General features: G+C 45.6%; 1 protein-coding gene across 1 annotated transcript; it reads left to right on the top strand.

The window, feature by feature from the left end:
• The first annotated feature begins 3,348 nt into the window (after window positions 1–3,348).
• On the top strand, window positions 3,349–21,689 carry LOC146195694 (monocarboxylate transporter 9-like). Its single transcript, XM_084596834.1, has 4 exons — window positions 3,349–3,529; window positions 6,423–6,566; window positions 19,042–20,040; window positions 21,409–21,689. Exons 1-4 carry the CDS (start codon window positions 3,349–3,351, stop codon window positions 21,531–21,533), a joined length of 1,449 nt encoding a protein of 482 aa, XP_084452960.1. The 3' UTR covers window positions 21,534–21,689.
• The last annotated feature ends 410 nt before the right edge of the window (window positions 21,690–22,099 follow it).

A 22,099-nucleotide genomic window follows, 5' to 3' on the forward strand; every position in this document is an offset into this window, starting at 1 on the left:
GCAAACACAAACAAAACTAAAACAGAAACGTCTATATGCGGCACCGCCGTCCTGCACTGTGGGTATGCAACAAATGTGTGCGCGCATACCAGCATGGCGCTAGGGACAAAAACAGAACATAGACGGCGCCACATCTTCAAAATGGCGACCTCCTAAATAAAATGGTCTTCCGGGCGAATCTCACTACAATGGAGCATACGTGGTCATTAACAGCATCAGTGATGTGACCTACGAGCTTGCACGCCTCACTGCGAAAGGTCGTCGTTCGAAAAAGACTGAACTATCAAACTTTGCGCGCTGGAAGCCCTGCCACACTCGTGAGACGTCGTAACTCACCCGGAGGGCTTCGGCTGCGCAGGGGGAAATGTAACGGGCTGCAAAGAAGTCGACAATGCGCTAGAGAAGAAGAAAGAGGACCAGTTTTTCACCAAAGCCTTCAGCGTAACAATATGTATATATATTTATATGGTAAAGAAGACAAAGAACAGACAACGCTGCGGAATCGCCATCACCATCGCTTGTCTCTGGCGCCCATCTCTCGCGCTGAAGCTGTGCCCTGCGGCTGGCAATTTGATCCTTCTGTGCCCGAACTGCTGGCAGCGTTAGACGTTCGACCAAACTAAATCCGCATTTCAATATATATATATATATATATATATATATATATATATATATATATATATATATATATATATATATATATATATATATATATATATATATATATATATATATATATATAATTTTGCTGATAAGTAATAACATTATATATTGGAAAGTCCTGCCCATTGAGGGAGACATGACTAAGAATATTTTTATCCTTAAGAGTTTTACAGCGGTGGAAATGCATCGTGATCTACAAAGTTTGGCTGAGAAACAAACTGCTTCGCTTTCAAACATTTTACAAAGGTCGTAGATATTAGCATTTAAAGAAAAAAAACAAAGCAAATGGTAGCATACAGTGACTGAAGTCAAGAGACGGAAAATGTCACAGGGGCCTGAAAACATTAGGTGGAGGAATGTCATTTATACTTAGGGAGATTAGTTGGCTGCAGCTAGCTCAGGAGCGGTTAATTGCAGACACATGGATACGAGCTTCCCTTGCAGTACGTGCAGTAAGAATTAGGATTTGGACACACGTGTGTGTCCGAACGAAATCATGAAGGAGAGGCCCGGCACTACACATAGTCTGGCTGATGGTTATGATAATTATACGGTTGCAAGACGGATAGTCGACATTTGCAGCACCAGCAAGAAGCGAAAAAGGAGACGATGACGAAGATGACGGAAATGAAGCTCGTTCTTAGGAACGGTATCAATTTTGATTCCATATTTCGACTAAATTTGAAGCACTTACTTTCAAGGCTAATATCCAGTCTCCTATCCGATCACCTTGAAAAGTTCCCTCATCACACTGTAACCGCCACTGATGGGTCTGTGACAGCGCAGAAAGCAGCGATAGGAATTTTTTCAGTCTTTTTCCTGGAGTTTGTCGGTGCTCGTCCCAAATTACGCACCGATCTTTTTAGCACAGTTTATGCAATTGTGCTTACACTTTAAAAAGATCCCTGCAACAGTCAAAATAATTTTTCTATCAGACTCTTGTTCTGTTTTATTGTGACAGGATGCTCTTTTGAGCCGCTCACTAATGCATTTCATACCAGAATGGGTGAACGAAATACGCTTCATCGGGTCCCCGGTCTCCGCGGTATATTCCAGAATGAAGCGGCAGACCTCTTGGCTATATCAGCTCTTAATGCACCTGTTCCATGTACCATCCCTAATATCATCATTTTTGGAATGCCCCGTTTTCAGCGTTATCAATATATAGCCGCCTCATGCAACAATTCCTTGCTATCTACAGCAGAATATCAACATCTAATGTACTGATGGAAAGTTCGTTCATGTCCATCACGGCGGTGTGAGGTAACGCTGGCTCTCATGCGATGGAGGATTCCCCGCCTAAATCGTTACTCATGTAGATGCGGGTTCAGCCCCAAAAACTTTTGTTAGGCTTGCGGGGAGATTGAAAATATTGAGCATGTCCTTCTGGCTTGCTGAAGGCCTTCACATCAGAGAAAAGTACATTTAGGAATTCCAATGGCACAATTTAGATTTACGTTGTCGGTCCAGCTTCTACTCTCCGTCGGTTCGAGAGCGAAAGGATTTGCGTTGCCTCAAATTTGTCTACATTTACATAACTACATCACAGCTGCGGACATATTTCTTTGCTAACTATGTTCGAGGTTTACAAATTTTAAAATTTTTGCTCCGTATTTTTTTCATTCAATTTTGTGATCTTAAATCTTAGGTTTTTTTTTCAGTTAATAATTATATTATTACACTATTTCAGTATCTATAGGATATTTGGCAGTCCACACTAAACCCTGGCCAATCCCCTTTGGTGGGTATGTGTCATTTATTAGGGTAGAAGAAGAAGGAACCGTGGTCCTTCGCAGCAACAACGTGTCCGTAAAGATATGCCGCCTCATTACACTTTGTAAAGTAAATGCAGGATAGGTGTCCGGATGAAATAGACAGGATTTTGTGAAAGCCCCCCGGCTATTACAAAGCATTAGACATGGGCGATTTGCCATGCTAGGCAACGCCAAAGAACAGACTCAATTTCGATGGTATTTACTCAGCAGTGCTGTCTCATTAAAATGATAAAAGGAGTATGGGTTTCTGCAATGCTCTTGCAGTTTTTTTTTTTCTGAGCAGGAGCAGTAGGTTGGGTAAATAGTGATACTCAGCAGTCTTCTGTGTTTACATGAGACTACTTATTGCCTCGTAGTGTCCCTCGTAAAGCACAGCTGAAATAAACTCGCGTATGTGGAGCATTTTATCTCTTTGGTGTGCTTTCGGGGAACGGACCGAGCGTATGCTAACAGGTGTGCAAGGCTCTGCCTACAGTTGTAAAGTGCACTTCTCCAACTCTGAGCCGCATGCTGTTAGCGATAGAACTGTCAATGAACAGTGACTGCTAGGGCACTTGCGGTGAGTTACCGAGGAGTGCTGCCTTTCAGCCTCACCAGGGGGTGCGATTGAGCCGTGCATCGTAGGAGTCTCGCCTTGACGCAAACCCGCAAACTCCAGGTGTGCTGTTGCGTGCGGGAACGTTTATCAATGCATGGCAACCGGCCTAGTGCAAGTTTGCAGGATAGAAATAACTCGGCGGCCAGGTGCTGCGAGCCGCTGTGTTCAGCTTTAACATATTGCTGTAGGTTGAGTGTTAAGCATAGTCTCCGCTCCGAGCAATGCGTGGCGTATTCTGCCTGAAGTGAGCCGTAACAAATGACGCCTGCAACGATTCCTTCACCATCTGCTTCTGGTGGCGCTCGCTGTCCCATGGTCTCCATGGACTGCTGCTGGACGGTGCCGTTACTTGCGGCTTGCGCTAACTTCTTGTTCACTATGCCAGAGACTAACAGTGGCCTCTTTTACGTGTTCTTCATGGATAAGTTCGGCGTAAACCGGGAAGCGGTCTCGTGGCCCAGGACCATAAGCACAGTGATGAGCAACCTCATGGGTGAGGCTACTTCAGTTCTCTTGAAGTGACCATGTCCGCTTTTGCAAGCGCATATATCATTGCAGATATTCGCTCTTGCCTACAAAGACTTGTACGTTGTTTTATGAATGATAAGGCATGTAATACTGGCTTATGTGGTTCCTAAATTGAATGTAGGCTGTGACGTAGCTGTATTAGAATGAAAGTAGATAAGTTTCGACAATGTGGAATATCTTGGTGCGCACGGAGGCAATGGAGCCGGCGTATATTTTTGCAATTTTCCACACAATATTGCCGCGAAACCTTCAAAACAGTATTTTTTTTTAACAGCCGCCGGCATACAGGCTTATCACTCTGATTCTGGACCGTGTATCAGTTCCGTAATCTTTGTTTGTTAATGCTCGATGTCGCGAGTCACACCTTTATCAGTTTTGTTGTAGCGCAAGATGCACCGAGATCTGTCTCGAAGGTTCCGGCCACTCGGGTGTCTTTCCACAATGTTCCAGGCCGTGCTGGTAGCTGTTTGCGACGTTACATAGATTGTTCCGTGCAGCCTTTAAATTGAGCGTTGACGAGTGTGACGAGCATTATTTGTTCGACGATCGACGAGCACGTTTGTTTCTATTGCTGCCGCCGAGTTGCTTAGTTCTTTTGCGGGCGCAAGTCAGCCCAAATAAAGAGTTTCTTTAGTGCAATCATCGACCCTTCATTTGTGTCGTCGTATATTAGATCAGAGCATAATTTAGCTTTAACCCCGTGAGTAAACAACACAAATTCCCGACAATTTCTTCGGAAACCAATTACGAAGACTGTTAATTAGGAAAAAAAAATATTTTATCACAGCAACTGAATATTTTTACATATATAAGAGATGGTCATAATTTCCAATTGTCGGAAGAGCCATACTGAGTTTAGACATCTTACTCTTGCAAATGTTCTTTTGTTTCTGTTTGTAAGAGCACCAGACCGCAGCAAAAAATGCTCTACTGCCGCCGCCGGCTTGCCGACGCAGGGATGTATACGTTCGTTATGCGAAAACAGTTTAAGCGGGCGCCGGAAAAGGATGTTTGCCTCTGCTCCTTCTGTAAAGTAAAATTTCACCTCGGTGGTACTGTTAAAGTTCCGATAAATTCTGTCAAAACCGACACAGCTGCACGCCGGAAGGGGCATCTGCGCATATGTGGAAAGATGAAAATAGCAGTCGCACATAACTTTCAGAGCATGACATTCAGGACATTGAACAGCATGAACCAAACTATTTTAAAATGAGTATTAACATTTGTTAGGCGAAGTGCACATGCAGGCGAAAAAACGCTTTTCCATAGTCAACGGCGGGAACCGCAACACTAAAACAGAGCTTCTTAGTTTGCACAAGTCTTGACCGCTCAAGTTTTAATCATACCTTTAGATACTTTAAAACTATGCGAATAGCGGGCCCTAATAAAAGGTCTCGCGTGTGTAGGCAAACGATCTGAAGCAGGCTTCACGCGTTTAATATTGATGACTCCTCCATTTACGCAACGAACTCAGCCTATACGCGCTTTTTCCGCTGAATACTCAGTACTCTGGACCTACAGAAATCGCGCTTGAAAGTCAAGGAATTTGATTTCGTTTGGTTTATGGAGTTTGATGTCCCAAAGAGGCTCAAGCTATGAGAGGGGTCGTAGAGAAGGGCTCCGGAAATTTTAACCAGCTGGAGTTCCTTAAGATGCACTGATGTGGTACAGCACACGGGTAGTTTGCTCTTCGCCTCCATTTAAAAGTGGCTGCGGCGGCCGGAATTTGGCCCGCATCCTTGGGTACAGCAGTAGATCACCCTTACCACGTCTCCAGCACGGCGGTGCCAAGTCACGATATTAGTGAAGATACAGATTCGACGATCGCCAGACACAGTCAGAGACGATGGTTGTAACAGTTGTGCTTATTTCAGAACCAGTAGCAATACCATGGCAGCGCAGAAGATGAGAATATTGCGTGGCCTAAGCATGCTGTATATAAGAGAGTAGTAACCGATGCGGCCTCATGTGTTGGGAAAAATCTATGAAGTGGTATTTAAAAAAATCTCTCTCCTCATATTTTCTTCATTAGAGATAAGGCTAAGCTAATGATACATCGTCAGAGCTAGCTTTATGAAGCTGTTTACACTGTACACGTCAACTTTCCTACTTTACGTGAGAGTGTAAAATCATATTTAAAAGCGTGTTAGTTAATCTTTATGAAAACATAACTGACAGAAAGAGTTAATACACGCTGATAGATACTTTAATGTCTCCTAAAACATTACCTTAATATGAACTTCTGAGAACGCTTGATAACGTTATGGATTTGTGTACATTTTTGATTGGACCCTTTGTTTTAACGCGCATCGGTGCAAGACCCATCTGTCAAGTGACGAATGTATGCTGGCACCGCCGTTACCTGCCTGATCCGGCTAAGAGTGTATAGCAGATTTAGAGCTCATATGAATACATATCTACAAATGGTTTGGAAGATGTTTTCTCATTCCAATTTAGGCCTATTATGCATCACTTAGTGAAAAGCTAGCAAGAGCGCCCTTGGACAAAAATAAGAAAGCTATACCCGTCATTTCAAAGCAGAATATCGTTAAAATACATCGCAACCTGTGGGGTACGAGTGGGGAGTGTTACCTGAATGTTACTAATACATATAAGCAACAATTACCGAAAGAGGGTTCTGGTTTTGAAGAAAAGCAATGGAGGCGAGTGGTCGCTAGTAGTGTGAGAGTGCTTAGTAAAAGCTTGCGACAGAAAGTGCTTAGTAAAAGCTTGCAACAGGATCTGTGAAATTAATTCGACTGTTTTGAGCCTAATAGTAAGCAGGTGCAGTAGCTTTCACGCAATCTCATCAGAGATGAGAGTGTGATACTCCTTTAAGGAACCTTGTATTTTCGCAGGTTTCGTAATCGGAGCGGTTCAACAGAAAGCCTCTATCTATAGCATGATAGTCACAGGAGCCATCTTATGTCCCGCTGCCATAATTGCATCTGCCTTCGCTCCGAACATCCAGTGGATGATGCTGACGTTTGGATTTTTCTATGGTGAGTATTTGTGACTAACCATATAACATCAGGAAATATTGCTTGCTTGAAATAACCTGGCGCCTTCATGTTCTTGATAAAAGAACAGCTGGTTGTTACAGCGGGGCGTGGAGGTAGAAGATCCACTTCGCATGCAAAATGACCGCAGTTCGAAAAACGGCGCCGCGCAATTCTCCACAGAATAAAGAAAAAAATCTGCGTGTTGATGCAGTTTTATACATAGGTACGAGGTGCGACCTAGTGCCGGTGAACACATCCGAAAAAGCACTCCCTCATCAGAATAGGATTTGGCCATACCGGTGCGATAATTAACCACAACATTCTATGACCACTCTAACGAACCCACGGCCCTCAGTACTCAGTGGCTGCGGAGCACCTGACCCCGGTGGCGGCGGTCAGACCTGTGACCCAACGGATGGTGCTAAGAATTTCTGGCTCTGGACAGGCCGCCATTTAAACTGACTCTTGTTACGTTTAATGCCAGAACCCTAGCTCATGAGGTTAGTTTAGCAGTGCTGTTGAGCAACCCGAGGGTAGGAAATGGGATATCATAGGCTTAGTAGGATTAGCAGCCCAACTGGGGCATCACTCTACTAAATGGCTGGCAGGTATTGTGTTATCTAGGAGTACCGAATAAACGATAACTAGGAGTACAGTTCCTTGTCAATCAGAATCAGGCCGGTAACAATAATGAACTCTATAGCATTAATGAGAGGTTTACATGCATCGTAATTAAACCTTGTAAGTGGTATTAGCTGGAGCGTATATATGCCTACGCGCCTACATATAGTCATGATGACCAGGCAGTAAAACGCTTCTATAAAGGTGTAGAATCGGCAATGGGAAAGCAAAAACGCAGTGTACTGTACCGATGGGTGACTTCAATGCCAAGGTAGCCAAGAATCAAGCTGGAGAACAGGCAGTGAGTAACTTTGCCATTGGGCCAAGAAATAGCAGGGGGAATATTTGAGTTCTCTCAACGCAACAAATTACGAGTAATGAATACCAGCTTCAGCAAACGGATTAACCGGAACTGCAAATAGAAAAGCAGTAACAGTGAGACTAAGAATGAATAAACTTCATACGGTGTTCTAATCTAGGAATTGTGCGTGATTTAGAGGTGAGCGAGAAGCTTCTATGCAGTAACCACAGGTTGGAAAGGTCTCAAACAATCTGGATTCTAAGAGGTAGCGGAAAAGATTAATGAGGAAGAAATCCATCATTGAATTAGCGGCAAGGTGAGAAGACTAATGAATAAATGCTCAGTGTTCACTGTGGAAGAAGGCTTAGCCTAGAAGCAATGAAAGAAATTTTCGAAGATATCATTACTGAGTGCGCGGTAGAAGTAGGCGGTAGGATAGTTAGAGAAGATGCCGGCAAACTGTCTGAAGAAACGAAATATTTTATTGAGAAACGCCAACGTATGAAAGCCTCCAACTCACCACACCGAGTAGAACTGGCAGACATATTAAAGCAAATAAAAACTGGAATGTGGCGGACGTAAGGGTGTATAACATGGAGAAACTCGAAAATGAATTAAGATCCTGTAAGCATTAAGAGACAAATAGACACCGGCAAAATCAGATGTATGAACTGATGGACAAGGCGAGCAATGTCATTACTTATGTGTACAAGATAGCTAATGTAAATGACAAGTTCTATACGGACAAACAGTTTCCGAAGCCGTCAGAGCAACAATGAGATTGGCAATAGTGAAGTGCAATAAGACCTCCCGCCAGTAACAGATTATTCAGGCTTCAGAATCTATGAAAAGGGGGTAAGCAGATAGGAAGAATCAGGTAACTGCAGATTTGTTTAAAGACGCAGGGGTATCATGGTAGAAAAAGTAACCACCCTGTATACTCAATGCCTGATGATATCAAAGATGCCGGAATCATGAAAGAATGCTAACATAATAAGATTCATAAACAGGTCCCCTTTCTTAGGGACTTAAAAATTACAGATCAGTCAGCTTAGTATCCATTACGGACAGAGTATTTACTAAGGTGATTGCTGATAGAATAAGGAAAACCTTAGACTTCAATGAATTTCAATGATAGGGCGATTTTTGGAAAGGGTACTTACCATCGATGCTATCAACCAGATTACAGAATAGTGCTCGGATTATGACCACCCGCATACATAGCATTCAGTGACTATGAGAAAGCATTTGACTCAGTCGAAACCTCCGCAGTCATGCAGGCGTTGCGGGATCATGGTGTAGTTGAACCATACGTGAAAGCATTAGAATATATCTATAGTGGCAGCACACCGACCATAGTTCATCATAATTATAGTAATACAATTCTAACTAAGAAAGTTGTTAGGCAAGAAAACAAACTCCCCAGTGCGATTGTTTTATTTTTCTCGCCAACTTACCATAAGGCATATCATAGAAAGTCATGTAACTCGTTTTCTGCCAGAAAGCAGAGAAGGTATTTGCTCTTAGTGCTGTCTGTTTTTCACTTGGAGAAATCCTCCTCTCCCGTCACTGACAGCCCCACTTCCAGGAGAATTCATACCAATGACGCCCTCGTCCCTGCTCAAGTCCACAGCCGGTGGCGAACATCCATCTCTGCAGCTGGTGTAGAACATTTCGGGCAGGTGATCGGTCCTATGTATTGAGAGTTCCATCGGCATTTGACCGATGGGGTAACAGCCACCCCAGCCCTTATCTCTGCAGCTGGTGTAGAATATTTCGAGCAGGTGATCGGTCCTATGTATTGAGAGTTCCATCGGCATTTGACCGATGGGGTAACAGCCACCCCAGCCCTTATCTCTGCAGCTGGTGTAGAACATTTCGGGCAGGTGATCGGTCCTATGTATTGAGAGTTCCATCGGCATCTGACCGATGGGGTAACAGCCAACCCAGCCCTTACCTCTGCAGCTGGTGTAGAACATTTCGGGCAGGTGATCGGTCCTGTGTATTGAGAGTTCCATCGGCATTTGACCGATAGGGTAACAGCCACCCCAGCCCTTATCTCGCTGGTGTAGAACATTTCGGGCAGGTGATCGGTCCTATGTATTGAGAGTTCCATCGGCATTTGACCGATGGGGAAACAGCCACCCCAGCCCTTATCTCTGCAGCTGGTGTAAAACATTTCGGGCAGGTGATCGGTCCTATGTATTGAGAGTTCCATCGGCATTTGATCGATAGGGTAAAGGCCACCCCAGCCCTTATCTCTGCAGCTGGTGTAGAACATTTCGGGCAGGTGATCAATCCTATGTATTGAGAGTTCCATCGGCATTTGCCCGATGGGGTAACAGCCACCCCAGCCCTTATCGTTTAAAGGGATACTTCCGCCAGTTTATTAACGTTATTAGGGAGGGGATAAGTACACGGTGGGATGAGCGCACGTGTACTTATCGGCAAAGAGAATGCTAGGATGGCGACAACGGAGTGGGCATTGAAATGTACCAGTAGTCTCGTAAGTTTTTGGAACTGGGCCTGGCATAGTATACTGGGCTGAAGCACTGATTGTACAAGACGTCTTGCCATCTCCGTTTAGGCTCCTCCTCTACTTAACAAAATACGTCTTATGAAGTGCAAGAAAGTCGCGGATGGTTTTTTTCATCCTATGGAGCCGTTGTGTTCTTTTGTCAGATTTGCGAATAATCTAGGCCAAGAACTCTGAGTTCTGCCACCTCTTCTAACACCTGATTTCCAATATTTAGCATCTCTTTTCATCGTCATTTATTTTCTTCCATTTTTGTTTGCAACATGAATGTAGCTGAAATTTTGGTGTCACAGCTCCAGACCTGCATTGAGTACGTACTCATCTAGTGTATTTAGGGCCTCTTTCAAATAAAGATTTTTTGTCTCAAGGCGTTTATGAGTAGACAATTATGTGACATCGTTTGCGTGAATAATGAACTGCCCTTCTGGTATTTCAGGTAATTCCCACGCCAAAGTGATGAGTTAGATACTACACAACAAAGACACTAAAACTAACCCTTGCGGCACACCTCTGTTTGAGATGTAATTGTCCATCCATTTACGCTTACAGAACACGTCCTCTCCTTAAACGGGCGTTGCACGTCTTTGTTACCTGAAGGGGGGAACGCCCATACTTTCCATATGTTGTAAATACCTTGAAATGTAACACGTTATCGTATGCCTTTGCCCCGTCGGTACCCACCACGGTGTGTACAAGTAGGCAACGAGACGACACATGTACGACCTCTTCGCCTAGTATAGCCAAACAAGTTTCTGTTCCAAGACTTTCACGGAATCCCATTTGCCGAGCATGATATTTTTGTTGACTTTCGAACGACCATGACAGACGGGTGGCTATCATTTTTTTCATAAATCTTGCAATTGTGGCGATTAGCGATATTGGCCGAAAACATGTTAGGCTTGTAGGAGCGGTTTTAGCTTGTGATATTGTTACCACCACCGAGTGTTTCCAACCAACAAAAATTTCTCTCCTTTCCATACCTCCTTTATCACATACAGCAGGCTGTCAGTTAAGACTCATTCTAAATTCTAGAATATCTCATAAGAAACATTGTCATTCTCAGGTGCAGTTTACCATTTTCTTCTTCGATAGCAGCCAATAACAACAATATGGTAAATGGTTATGTTGTCCCCATTTTATCAACCACGTCCTTCGTAGGTAGATGAGCGGGACACCGAGCACGGTTCGGGAAAAAAGGACTGCAGCCTAATCTGCAAACTCCTCTGGTGTGAGTTTTAATGCTAGACTAATACTTTCTGCATGATCTTTGATATGTCATCCCTTATCCATACTACAAAAAGTCCTCCAGAGTGCCCTGTTGGCCGCCCATGAGCCCAAACGAATGCATCAGTCGTTCAACCTTTTCAAACGGCGTGCCCGTGCTGTCACTCGGTTCACCTCAGTCTTTTTTTGCACGTCTTCAGAATGCCGAGCAGCCTGATTTCGATCTGGTTTCGGCGTGCCCAGAGTTGTAGAAGGTGTAGGTGGGGAGATGGAAGATCTTCATTCACTATTGTTGTAATTGTGGGGTCCTTGAGTACCGTTTGAATGGTAGCGACAAGCGAATTCGGGCTAATCGCCTGAATTCTAGTGTCCTATTCTATACCATCCCAATGAGTAAAAGTATCTTTCCTTCAAAGTTTCTTCATGTGTCCCAAAATAAAACTTATGCTAATGGGGGCATGTTTAATACCCCATGCATTTATTTTTTTCTGCCAATGGGCTGCGCCAGGGTCTTTTATACCCCGTCAAGTCTGGGGAGTGTGTTCGTGTTGCAAGAGGTGTTGCGACCCCAACAGCTTGCTAAGAGGGCGTACTCAAAACATTGAATGGGAGCAGTTAGGTATCAGGGTTGATGGAGAATCTTGAGTAATTTGTGATTCGGTGATGACATTGCCCTATAAAGTAACTTAGGGGACCCATTGCAACAAAGGAATAATGACCTGGCCAGAAGAAGCAAAAAGGTAGGCCCAAAGATTAGTATGCAGAAAACTAAAGTAATGCTGAACAACCTGGGAAGAAAACAGCAGTTTAAAATAGGTAGGGAAGTACTGAAAGTGGTAGGCGATTATATCTACATAGGACAGGTAGTAACCGCAGATCTTGACCACGAAAAGGAAAACCCTAGGAAGATAAGATGCGGACGGAACGCATTTCGAAGGTACTCAAACAATATGACTAGCGCTTAGCGGTATCTTTCAAGAGGACAGTATATAAGAGTTGCACCTTACCGGTAGACACCTACGCGGCTTAAACGTGGAGGCTAACGAAAAGGGTTCGACGTAAGCTGATGACAACGCAGAGGGCTACGGAACGGAAAACGGTAGGTGTAATCTTTAGAGATGTATATCAATCTGAATGGGTCGAGAAATAACTCGAGTTACTGACATTCTGACATTCCAGTCAGTAAAAATCACATGTTCTTCTTCTTCTTCTTCTTTAAATCTTCCGCACCTCTCCAAGCTAGGTGCTCCTCGATTCGGCAGGCGACGTGCAGTTCACACGCAAGCACACTGAGACGAAGGCCAACGGACTTGTAGTAACAAAACGAACATTAACTTTATATAACAAGAACACGAAGCACAGGGTACAGAAAACTTATTCACATCAGAAAGAGAGGCGACACACTTTACAAAAGAGACTGAGCTAAAAACTAACAGCAAAACGAGCGCATCACTCTTTTTAACGACTCCTCAGCCGGGGCCTGCCTGCTACGCTATCTCCATCAACGACTAGCCTCAGCACAAAAGCCAGAACCGTCAGTAACTGCGCGGCGCGCTCTTAAATAGCCAGCGCCGAACCTTCTAGAAGCGGGGGAGGAACGGAAAAACAGCTTAGCGCTGCCAAAGCTATGCCTTCCCCCCTTGGCCTTCTGGAGAAGCCTCGAACTTTCTCGAACGTGGTCAACACGGGCGGCCCTCCCGCGAGAAGCGAGGAGGAGGGTCGGGACCGTGCGGAGGGATGCACGCTTGACTGCGCGCATGGCGACGAGGGCGAGGAGGCGCAGCACGGTGGCCGAGATGACGCAATCGGTCGCGTCGATTTCTCGTAGCTTGGGGAAGCTTCCATCGCCGTTTTCTGCGGCGCGGGCGCCGAAACATTAAAAAAAGGTCCACCGCGGCCTTACACGCCCCACCATAAGAGGATTGCTGGGCTTTTTTGCCCAGCCAAACCGAATACACACTAAAGGCCGCGGCCCTTCGACCGCTGACACACGGTCTACATGCACAGTTCCCTTTGCTCACAGTCTCAGGGTGGCACGAATGACATTCAAAGTTGGTCGCAGTTCCTGGCGCAGAAAGCTCACAAGCACAAAGTTCAAAAGCACTTCTCTCGCGCACAGTCACTGCACAGCAGGCAAAACGTCAGAGCAAGTCCCAGATCCTGGAGTTCTGCACACATCACATGCGGTCAAGTCCGGCAAGTGTTCTTCGCGCGCTTCGCTTGTCACTCCATGCTCGCGAGCGCACACACTTTCAAGCACAGGCGAGCAGGACTGCTCACGCCCGCCGGCGCAACGTGGCTCAGGTGGCTCAGGTGGAGATTTTGTTTCATCTCGACACTCGTTAGAGCTAGGGAGGGGCGCGGCATCAAGCGGCTCGTGCAGGTCTGCGAAAACGCAGCATGCCAAACACTCGCCTTCAAATGGGGGACTCGTCGCTTCACTGAGCGTCTCGGGTTCACGAGTGCGAACGGTGGCCAGTTCTGTGACTGTTGCGGTGCTGACTTCGATGTTTGCGACAGCTGCGGAGACTTCTGCTGCGGTGAACGTATGATCGCGGATCTCGACGACCGCATTGCTCGTGACCGCTGTCACTGAACCAACTGTGGCGCCCTGTTCTTGGTAAGCGCTCGCGCCCGGTGTCGATGTTTCACTCGCCTTTTCTACATTAAACGCGTCAGGATCAGTTTGTAAACACGCTGCAGCTTTACGTTCTTCTATTACCTCGTCTACAGCGAGTTTTAGTTCGGTCTTCTGCTGCCGCGCGTCTTCCCATGCGCCTGACTGGATGCTGACGCCTTCGGTAATCTGAGCGCACGTGGGCACTTCCATCGCTACGGCTTCCGCAGTTGTTTTGGGGTTGTTTACCTCCTTAGCCGACGACGCGCCGTTCATGCCGACTGAATTTCTCTCCTCGGCGAAGGTCGTCTCCGCCGGATCTATACTCGCGGTAGTGTCTGACGCTGAAGCTGCAGCGTTACCTGACACATTCCCTTCGAGTACTATTCGGGGCCGCTTTTTCGGAGGGTTCTTTTTAGTTTCTTCTGCTTGAGTACCTGTTTCGATTTGGCGTTCGAGGGGCATTTGTCTTATTTCCACTAACTGGACCTCTGCTGGTACCTTTCGAGCTTCAGCTATCGCTTTTTGAGTTTCCAGTTCGTACTTTCTCAATTCTGCCTCCATCGTTCTCAATTCTATCTCCATTTTTGCGATTTCCAATTTAACTGCTATCTTTCTCCTTTCCACCTCGGCTTCCATCTCTCTAATTCCTAATTCAGCCTCTGCTTTCGCCTCTGTCTCTCGACGCTTCGCCAGGCCCTTACTATTCGTCTTTGTTACGCAATTCTTCCGTCTCAGTGAGGCTATGGGGACTCTTACGGACACTCTGGTCCATCCGGAAAACACTGACTTTCTGGTGTTCATGTTTGCTAACCTAACTACACGTCGACACCGCGCACCTCCCGCTCCTAATGCCTGAGCCACGCACACCAACGGACGCAAGAAATCCCGCTCACCTGAGCAACGGTTCCGACTTTCTCGCAGCGTCGCTCCTCGCTGTGGGGCACTTCCGACCGTCGCTGCCTCTGACCGTCACCGCTGGGGGTCCCTGGGTCCTTGCACGCGTCGACGAAACTCCTACCCCGAACGACCGGGAGATCTCAACACCTCAGCAACGGTTGCTCCCTCCTTGCCGCGCCGCTCCTCTTTGCTGGGCACTCCTATTCGCCGCTGCCTCTGACCGTCTCCTCTTGGGGTCCCTAGGTCCTTGCACGCGGCGAAGCTCTTTCACCTTGACCGGCCGGCAGACTTTGGTGAGCGCCGATAACGTTGCGACGGCTCGAGTAACGGGCTGGGCTTGCGGAGTGCCGCAGTTGCCGAATCGTACTGTCGGCTGCGCCAGTAAAAATCACATGTTCTTCTTCTTCTCCTTCTTTAAATCTTCCGCACCTCTCCAAGCTAGGTGCTCCTCGATTCGGCAGGCGACGTGCTGTTCACACGCAAGCACACTGAGACGAAGGCCAACGGACTTGTAGTAACAAAACGAACATTAACTTTATATAACAAGAACACGAAGCACAGGGTACAGAAAACTTATTCACACCAGACAGAGAGGCGACACACTTTACAAAAGAGACTGAGCTAAAAACTAACAGCAAAACGAGCGCATCACTCTTTTTAACGACTCCTCAGCCGGGGCCTGCCTGCTACGCTATCTCCATCAACGACTAGCCTCAGCACAAAAGCCAGAACCGTAAGTAACTGCGCGGCGCGCTCTTAAATAGCCAGCGCCGAACCTTCTAGAAGCGGGGGAGGAACGGAAAAACAGCTTAGCGCTGCCAAAGCTATGCCTTCCCCCCTTGGCCTTCTGGAGAAGCCTCGAACTTTCTCGAACGTGGTCAACACGGGCGGCCCTCCCGCGAGAAGCGAGGACGAGGGTCGGGACCGTGCGGGGGGATGCACGCTTGACTGCGCGCATGGCGACGAGGGCGAGGAGGCGCAGCACGGTGGCCGTGATGACGCAATCGGTCGCGTCGATTTCTCGTAGCTTGGGGAAGCTTCCATCGCCGTTTTCTGCGGCGCGGGCGCCGAAACATTAAAAAAAGGGCCACCGCGGCCTTACACAGTCTAAATGAAAAATACGAATTGGGCATGGATAGGAGATTACATTCCAAGAAATGAAAGCGCAGCAGGGCGTGGCCGAAAATTATGTGTGTGGAGGAATTTAAAAAGTTCGCAGGTGTCAAGAGGAGGCAGTTAGGACAAGACTGGGCTAATTAGAGAAACATGGGAGAGGTATTCATTTGCCCCACAGTGGCTATAGTGCTGCTGATGATGACGATGATGGTCATTACAAAAGTTCGCAATCGCAGAGACACCACAACAAATTTGAAAAATGTCTTCGCACAAGTCTACTTTTTATTATGTCTAGACCGCAACGATCAATGCTGTCCGGGAGTATCTCGACAGAACAAAAGTTAATAACAGACAACCTTTTTTATAATCCGTAATTCAAATTACTTTTCTCTACTTGCCAGTATAAATGCCTAACGTGCCATCTATATTTGAACGTTGGTAGACGCTCACAATTTGATGTATATGTTGCATGTGCTCTTCAACTTACAAGGATCAGGCTTTGTAACAAGCACGGAAAGGACCAGCTTAACAGCACTGCTTACTTGAGTAGAGGCGGTATGGAAAGCAACGACAGTACAACAGGTGGAGAGTTTGAGAAGTACATACTCTAGAGGAACCCTCCAAGCTGTTCTCTTGCGGTTCATTAGACGATAGGGTATAGAGCCCATTGGTGCGAAAAGCGACCGCCATCATCATAGATGGCGTCCTTGAAAAATCAGAATTGATCGACATGCTCCTGATGTCAAAATCGTTTGACCTTGCCCGGGAATTCAAAAAGCCTCATTGAAATAAATATAACAATTTGACGAACGCTCCGAGTCAAGCCGAAAGTGGCGATTAGTTTGTGTATGGTTGTATTACTGTGCAGCCGTCGCGTCTATAATCCCTTTTTTCACGCCGCTTACACCGTGGTGCAAGGAGACTTCGTTGGCTATGCGTCTCGCAGCAACGTGCTTCCCCAAGCTAGGCTGACAATGCCAGGGAAAGCGTCATGGTTGATCGCCCCTCGTGTAAACTAGTCGCTTATCGTGTAAACTAGTCGCTTTCAATATTTTCTTATAAGAAAAGAATTGAAACAATCGCTGCGGGGCATTAACTTTTCAGACGTTTTCTCTCACTTTTGTTTACGTATGCTTAAGGAAAGAAATGTTACGGCTCAGTACGGTGGATAGTTCGCTTTTAAAGCACGGAGTTGGGAATTTTTGGGATAGCGAATTGTTCGTCACATGCACAGGTCCTGAGCGCGAAGTGAAATGGGACAAACGGCATCAATTAGAGGTCTCAATGAAATATTATGATGCTCCGAGAGCGCGGGACAAGCACTAAGCGGCATTTATTCCTTCTTTTCGGGTGTAGTTTCAATAAATATTTCAGGCTTGTACTAAGGAGCTCATCCTCAATAAAGCATAAAATTCATCGAAGTCGAAGCGTTCACACTGTTTAGTTATTTGATTTACGACTGTAGACCCATAAAAAAGAACTTGCTGGGGCGAATTTGAGAAAAAAGGTATTTTGCGGTATCGCAAAGTAGTCCAAGGAAAAGCCGAAATATATGGGAAACTTCGGGGCTCCGCTCTGATGGATCCAATACTAGCTGGATTGCTACTCAAGCAACGTTAAATGAATTGCCACGAGTACTTGACGACTCAGAGGCAATTGTTTTTATACAGTTTTGTTCTCCATTTGTGTAAGGGACAGTTATTCGAGTGTTTCTTTTTCTCCATTTTTGTATGGGACATAAAGCCATATTCCTCCCGAGCAAGGTCCAAAGCACCATTCGGCAGGATGCATTGTTGAAGGCCTCTCACCCAGCATTGTCTATGATGATCGTCCTCAATCTTAAATGAACGTCCAAAGGGTAATTGGAACGCATGAAACGCAAGGACAGTTGCTAGAAATTCCTATTCTGTTAATGTGTATTTCCTGTAGGACTTCTCTAAGGAGCGGCAGGCACACGAAGTTATATACTCGGCACCACTGTTTACCTGCAGGAGCATTCAAAGGCCGACGCCACAGACATCGGAGTGGATATCCGTTGCAGCGGAGAGATCAAATTGGCGCATAAGGACTGCCAGTATGAGAGCCATTTATAGCTGGTTGAAAGACGATTCACGTTCAAATGGGAATAGAACATGGGTGGGTCGTGGATTGGCATCCCACTGGTGGCTTGTGATAGTGCTTTTTCCAACTTTGTGATCGATTATCTCCTCGATAACGTTATGATTTTGCATCGATTAATGAAATGAGCAGTGTCAGTGGCTCTGGTTAATTTTGCACTTTTTTGAAAACGAGGCCCCTTATGTCCTTTACATTTTTTTGCAGATTCTTCTTTGTAGCGGATGAAACATTGCATCACCATTTTCTCTCAAAGGCAGTTTTGAGAAGACTATGCTCGCCATTTTCCTTTAATGCTGTCCTCGCCTCTGCTCGGTGTGGGAGCTTTCGCGAGCTGTTACAAACCCTCGGGAAGGTGAAATTACGAAGGCATGAGAGGCTGTTACACTGTGACACATGAAAACAACTTTTTAAAGTGCAACAAATTTCTCCACCACTGCAACCGGCTGCATTGCGTTTTAATTTCAAAACCACCCAGTCCTGCAACCTGTCGTCCATGACCTCGGTAGATCATTAAAGCTTTGGTTAGAGTTTCTCAGTGTAGCGTTTCCACTTTGTGTACACGTGATTAAGTGTAAATGTTCTAATCTATTTATAATAAACCTCGCCCATTCACTTTAGTTTTTATTGGGCCAAAGATTTTCATTGGGCCATGGGCATTTTTATTCATTTCGTTTAGTAATTTATGCACAGGAAAAACTATACGCGAAGAAAATATATTGAAATATTTACCTTAGCGGTCCTATAGTAGGTGCTTTAAAAGCGATGACACAGTTTCCTATGTCCAATTTACAATCACTTACATCGTAGTGCTCGAATATTTGAATGAAAAGCCAGACACTGTGTTGTTAAAAATATGAGTGGTCTTATGTGCTTCAAGCTTAAGAAACATACCAGGCTCTCTTTGGCCGCACACCCGTAGTAAGATTGTTCTTCCCGTTAATCATAACCACTCTTGATTTTGGACCTGATGATCAGTTATTGTTATGCAACGAAATTGCAATATAGCAAAGAGACATTAAGGTGCATCTGTTTCTCCGTGCAGGTATATCTGAAGGTACGCTCATGATCACCACATCCGTATATATGGTGTCCTACTTCAGCAAGTACCGGAGTGCAGCCATGGGACTGAAATTTCTAGGAGTTTCAATCTCAGGCGTCGTCGGTCCATTGCTGCTGTCGGCTTTGGACGAAAAATATGGACTCGGCGGAATGTTTCTTGTGCTTGGCGGACTGACTCTGAACATACTACCGCTAGCCGTTCTTCTGCGAAACCCACGACCAGTCAAAGTGCCGCTTCGCAATATTTGCATGAAACGTGCGGTTAATGACCAAGAGCCAACGAAATGTGCAGTTCCTTTCACAGAGCATACACAGTTCGGTCGGCTGAACGAACGGACAAAGGAGCGAAATGTGCCCGCAGCACAACAGACTACATCGTTGTACACGGTAACGCTTCCAACTACCATTATGAGCAATAGTTCGGACAACGCTCATCCTGAATCACGGAGACCAGGACGTGATACGCAGGCATCAAATGATCAAGATGACCAGGATGGCGCCACTGGCTTCTTTCTGGAAGCTGTAAATGTTGTGAAGGCACCAGTATTTTATGCTCTCTTGGTGCCTATAGTTGCCGCTGAGTTCACACTGCCCCTATTCGCTTCCACAATAGTGGACTACGCTGGAGACAAGAAAGTGTCAAAACGATCTGCAGCGCTGCTCGTGACGTACCTCTGCACTGGCGGTTTCATCGGACGACTTGTAATCCCTCTTTTATCGGACAAGGTGCCCCACGGTCGATGTATCGTTGCCTCTGCCAGTTTACTGTTGGTTTCCGGTTGCTTCATGCTGATGCCGCACTTACATACTTTTCCGGCCATTGTTGTTGTGACTGTGATCACTGGCATCCAACAAGGCTACTTGGCCACCATCAAAGCAGTCCTCACTGCGGACTATTTGGGAGTGCGCTGCGTGCCAGTCTGTTGGGGTCTCGTGGCGTTTGTGTCTCTTCCGCTATCCTTCTTTGAGCCTTCCCTTGTGGGTGAGCATAAAATCAACCATTCAAATACCGCCGTTGCTGTTGCTCCGTGATGAGGTCTAATGTAATGCATTTTAAACATGACACGCATATTAGCATTTGTATTGCACGTACAGGAGTAGTCAAAGGTTTCAGGCCACGGGGTCTGCTTCTGTGCAGTATAGCTCGGCAACTACGATGCCCCCAAATCTCAAAATATCTGTGGAGGCATGACAGGGCATTATTCTAACCTCTGAAATTATTGATAACTTTAATGGGATACCTAGTGCCAGCATATGCCGAACAGATTCAGAACCTGTGTCCTGGGAACTTTTGACTACGCCTGTACATGCATGTAGTGTGCGTTGGAGCTGAATATTTGTACAGAACACGTTTTCGCTTTTTTACCAGCTATTTCAGGAAGGTTTACGGTGATGAAATCAGATAGTGTTTATTTCAGAGACATACATGTTACTTGTATGCCACTTGTAAGCTTATAACGCCCTTTGTAACACTTCTGTATTTTGGGTTACTACTGTCGCATTTTCTTTGTCTGTTGTTAATGTTTAATAATGTAAGTGTGACATCGCTGGTAGTCTAAGTGCTTAGGAAGCTGGAATGCGTGTCGCGGCCGGGGATCACGTCTGGTATTCTTAGTCAAAGAAGTGTGTTGAATGTGATAGAGCTGCAGTGTTTCCTCTCTTGTAACCATTTCATTATAAAAGATATTTGTTACCCTAACCCTAGGACCAGAAGAAATCAATTTTTTCGCTGTGCGACGACAGAATATAGAATAAGACAAAAATGTTAGCTTAGAACAATATTGGTGCAGAGAGCACTGGTTGTCTCATGCACCGGCGTAGAATAGTAGTGGCAGCTTTAGATACGCGGTCTTGCGAGGTTAAATCTGAGACGCTGAATAGCTCCGGTGTGCACAGTGTGACCGTGAAGGTCACGTGTAAAAATCTGCATATGCATGAGCCTCAAAACATGTTGCGGCAAGTTTCCTGACGGCGGCAAGGTAGCGGGAATGGGGTTAAGGAATCTGACCACGCTATTAGTGTAGGCCATAATGCATGTGTGCCGACTGAGGGTTTCAGGACAATTCAACTGCATGTTTTCGTACCCTATTATAATTCACATACCTTACTTTCCACACTCTTCTACCCCAACGTGGCGGGCTTGGTTAGCCTCTGACGAAAACTCTCCTAAATTACTTGTCCCTAAACTGCAGGCTTTTGCAGAGTTATGAAAGATCTTATATTGGCATTCAAACGACGGCTTGCAGCCAATTCAATGTTGTCCATTAAAAGTAGGGTAACACAACGTTAGCGTATCTTCCGACTTGCTTCTTAAGCTCATCTCATTTTGATGCTTATCCCTTTTGCGTAGGTCTGTTCCGTGACAAAGGAGGATCGTACGACAACCTGTATCGCCTCTGCGGTGCTATAGATCTCATGGCGGCGTTCCTGCTTTTGGTAAAGTCTTGCATCGCTAGAAGGGGCAAAACAAGTTGACACACAAGATGAGCATATTTTGTTTTAGAGAAAAAGCCTGTAATAAAAACCTTTTCGGTCTCCATACTTTACTCAGAGGAGACAGCAGGCTATTGTGATATATTAGTGCTCGTCCCCACATGCTTAACATACAGTCACTTCTAGTGATATAGGAAAACATACTGCAGTAGAGAATCGTATATTAAGGCAAAAGCGTTTAATGGCTCATGCTATCGTCGACAAAATGTGTCCTGCTTTTGAGGCGACTCTGATTGGCCGAGGCGGGATGGCATTAGAGAGCGATTTTAGGTAACTCATTAGTTACCCAATTATTGACTAATCAATTAGGTTAATAATATATGCCTACTTAAGGATTGAAACTACTATACAATCAATTATGGACGACTTAATAAAATATTCCTAATTGGTGCCAGTTGCGTAGCAGAAAGCGGCACTCAGGCTTTCGCCTGTCACTACTTCAGTCGATAAAGTCCCTCGCAATTTATTTGAGAAGGTAGTTGTCGCAGTAGCTAACTTAAGGCACTCACCAGGAACTTGGAAGAAACGAGGAGTGTCATTCGATCGCC

This window comes from Amblyomma maculatum, chromosome 3 (assembly GCF_055883805.1).
Source record: "Amblyomma maculatum isolate TAMU_Amacu chromosome 3, ASM5588380v1, whole genome shotgun sequence".
NCBI lineage: Eukaryota > Metazoa > Arthropoda > Arachnida > Ixodida > Ixodidae > Amblyomma > Amblyomma maculatum.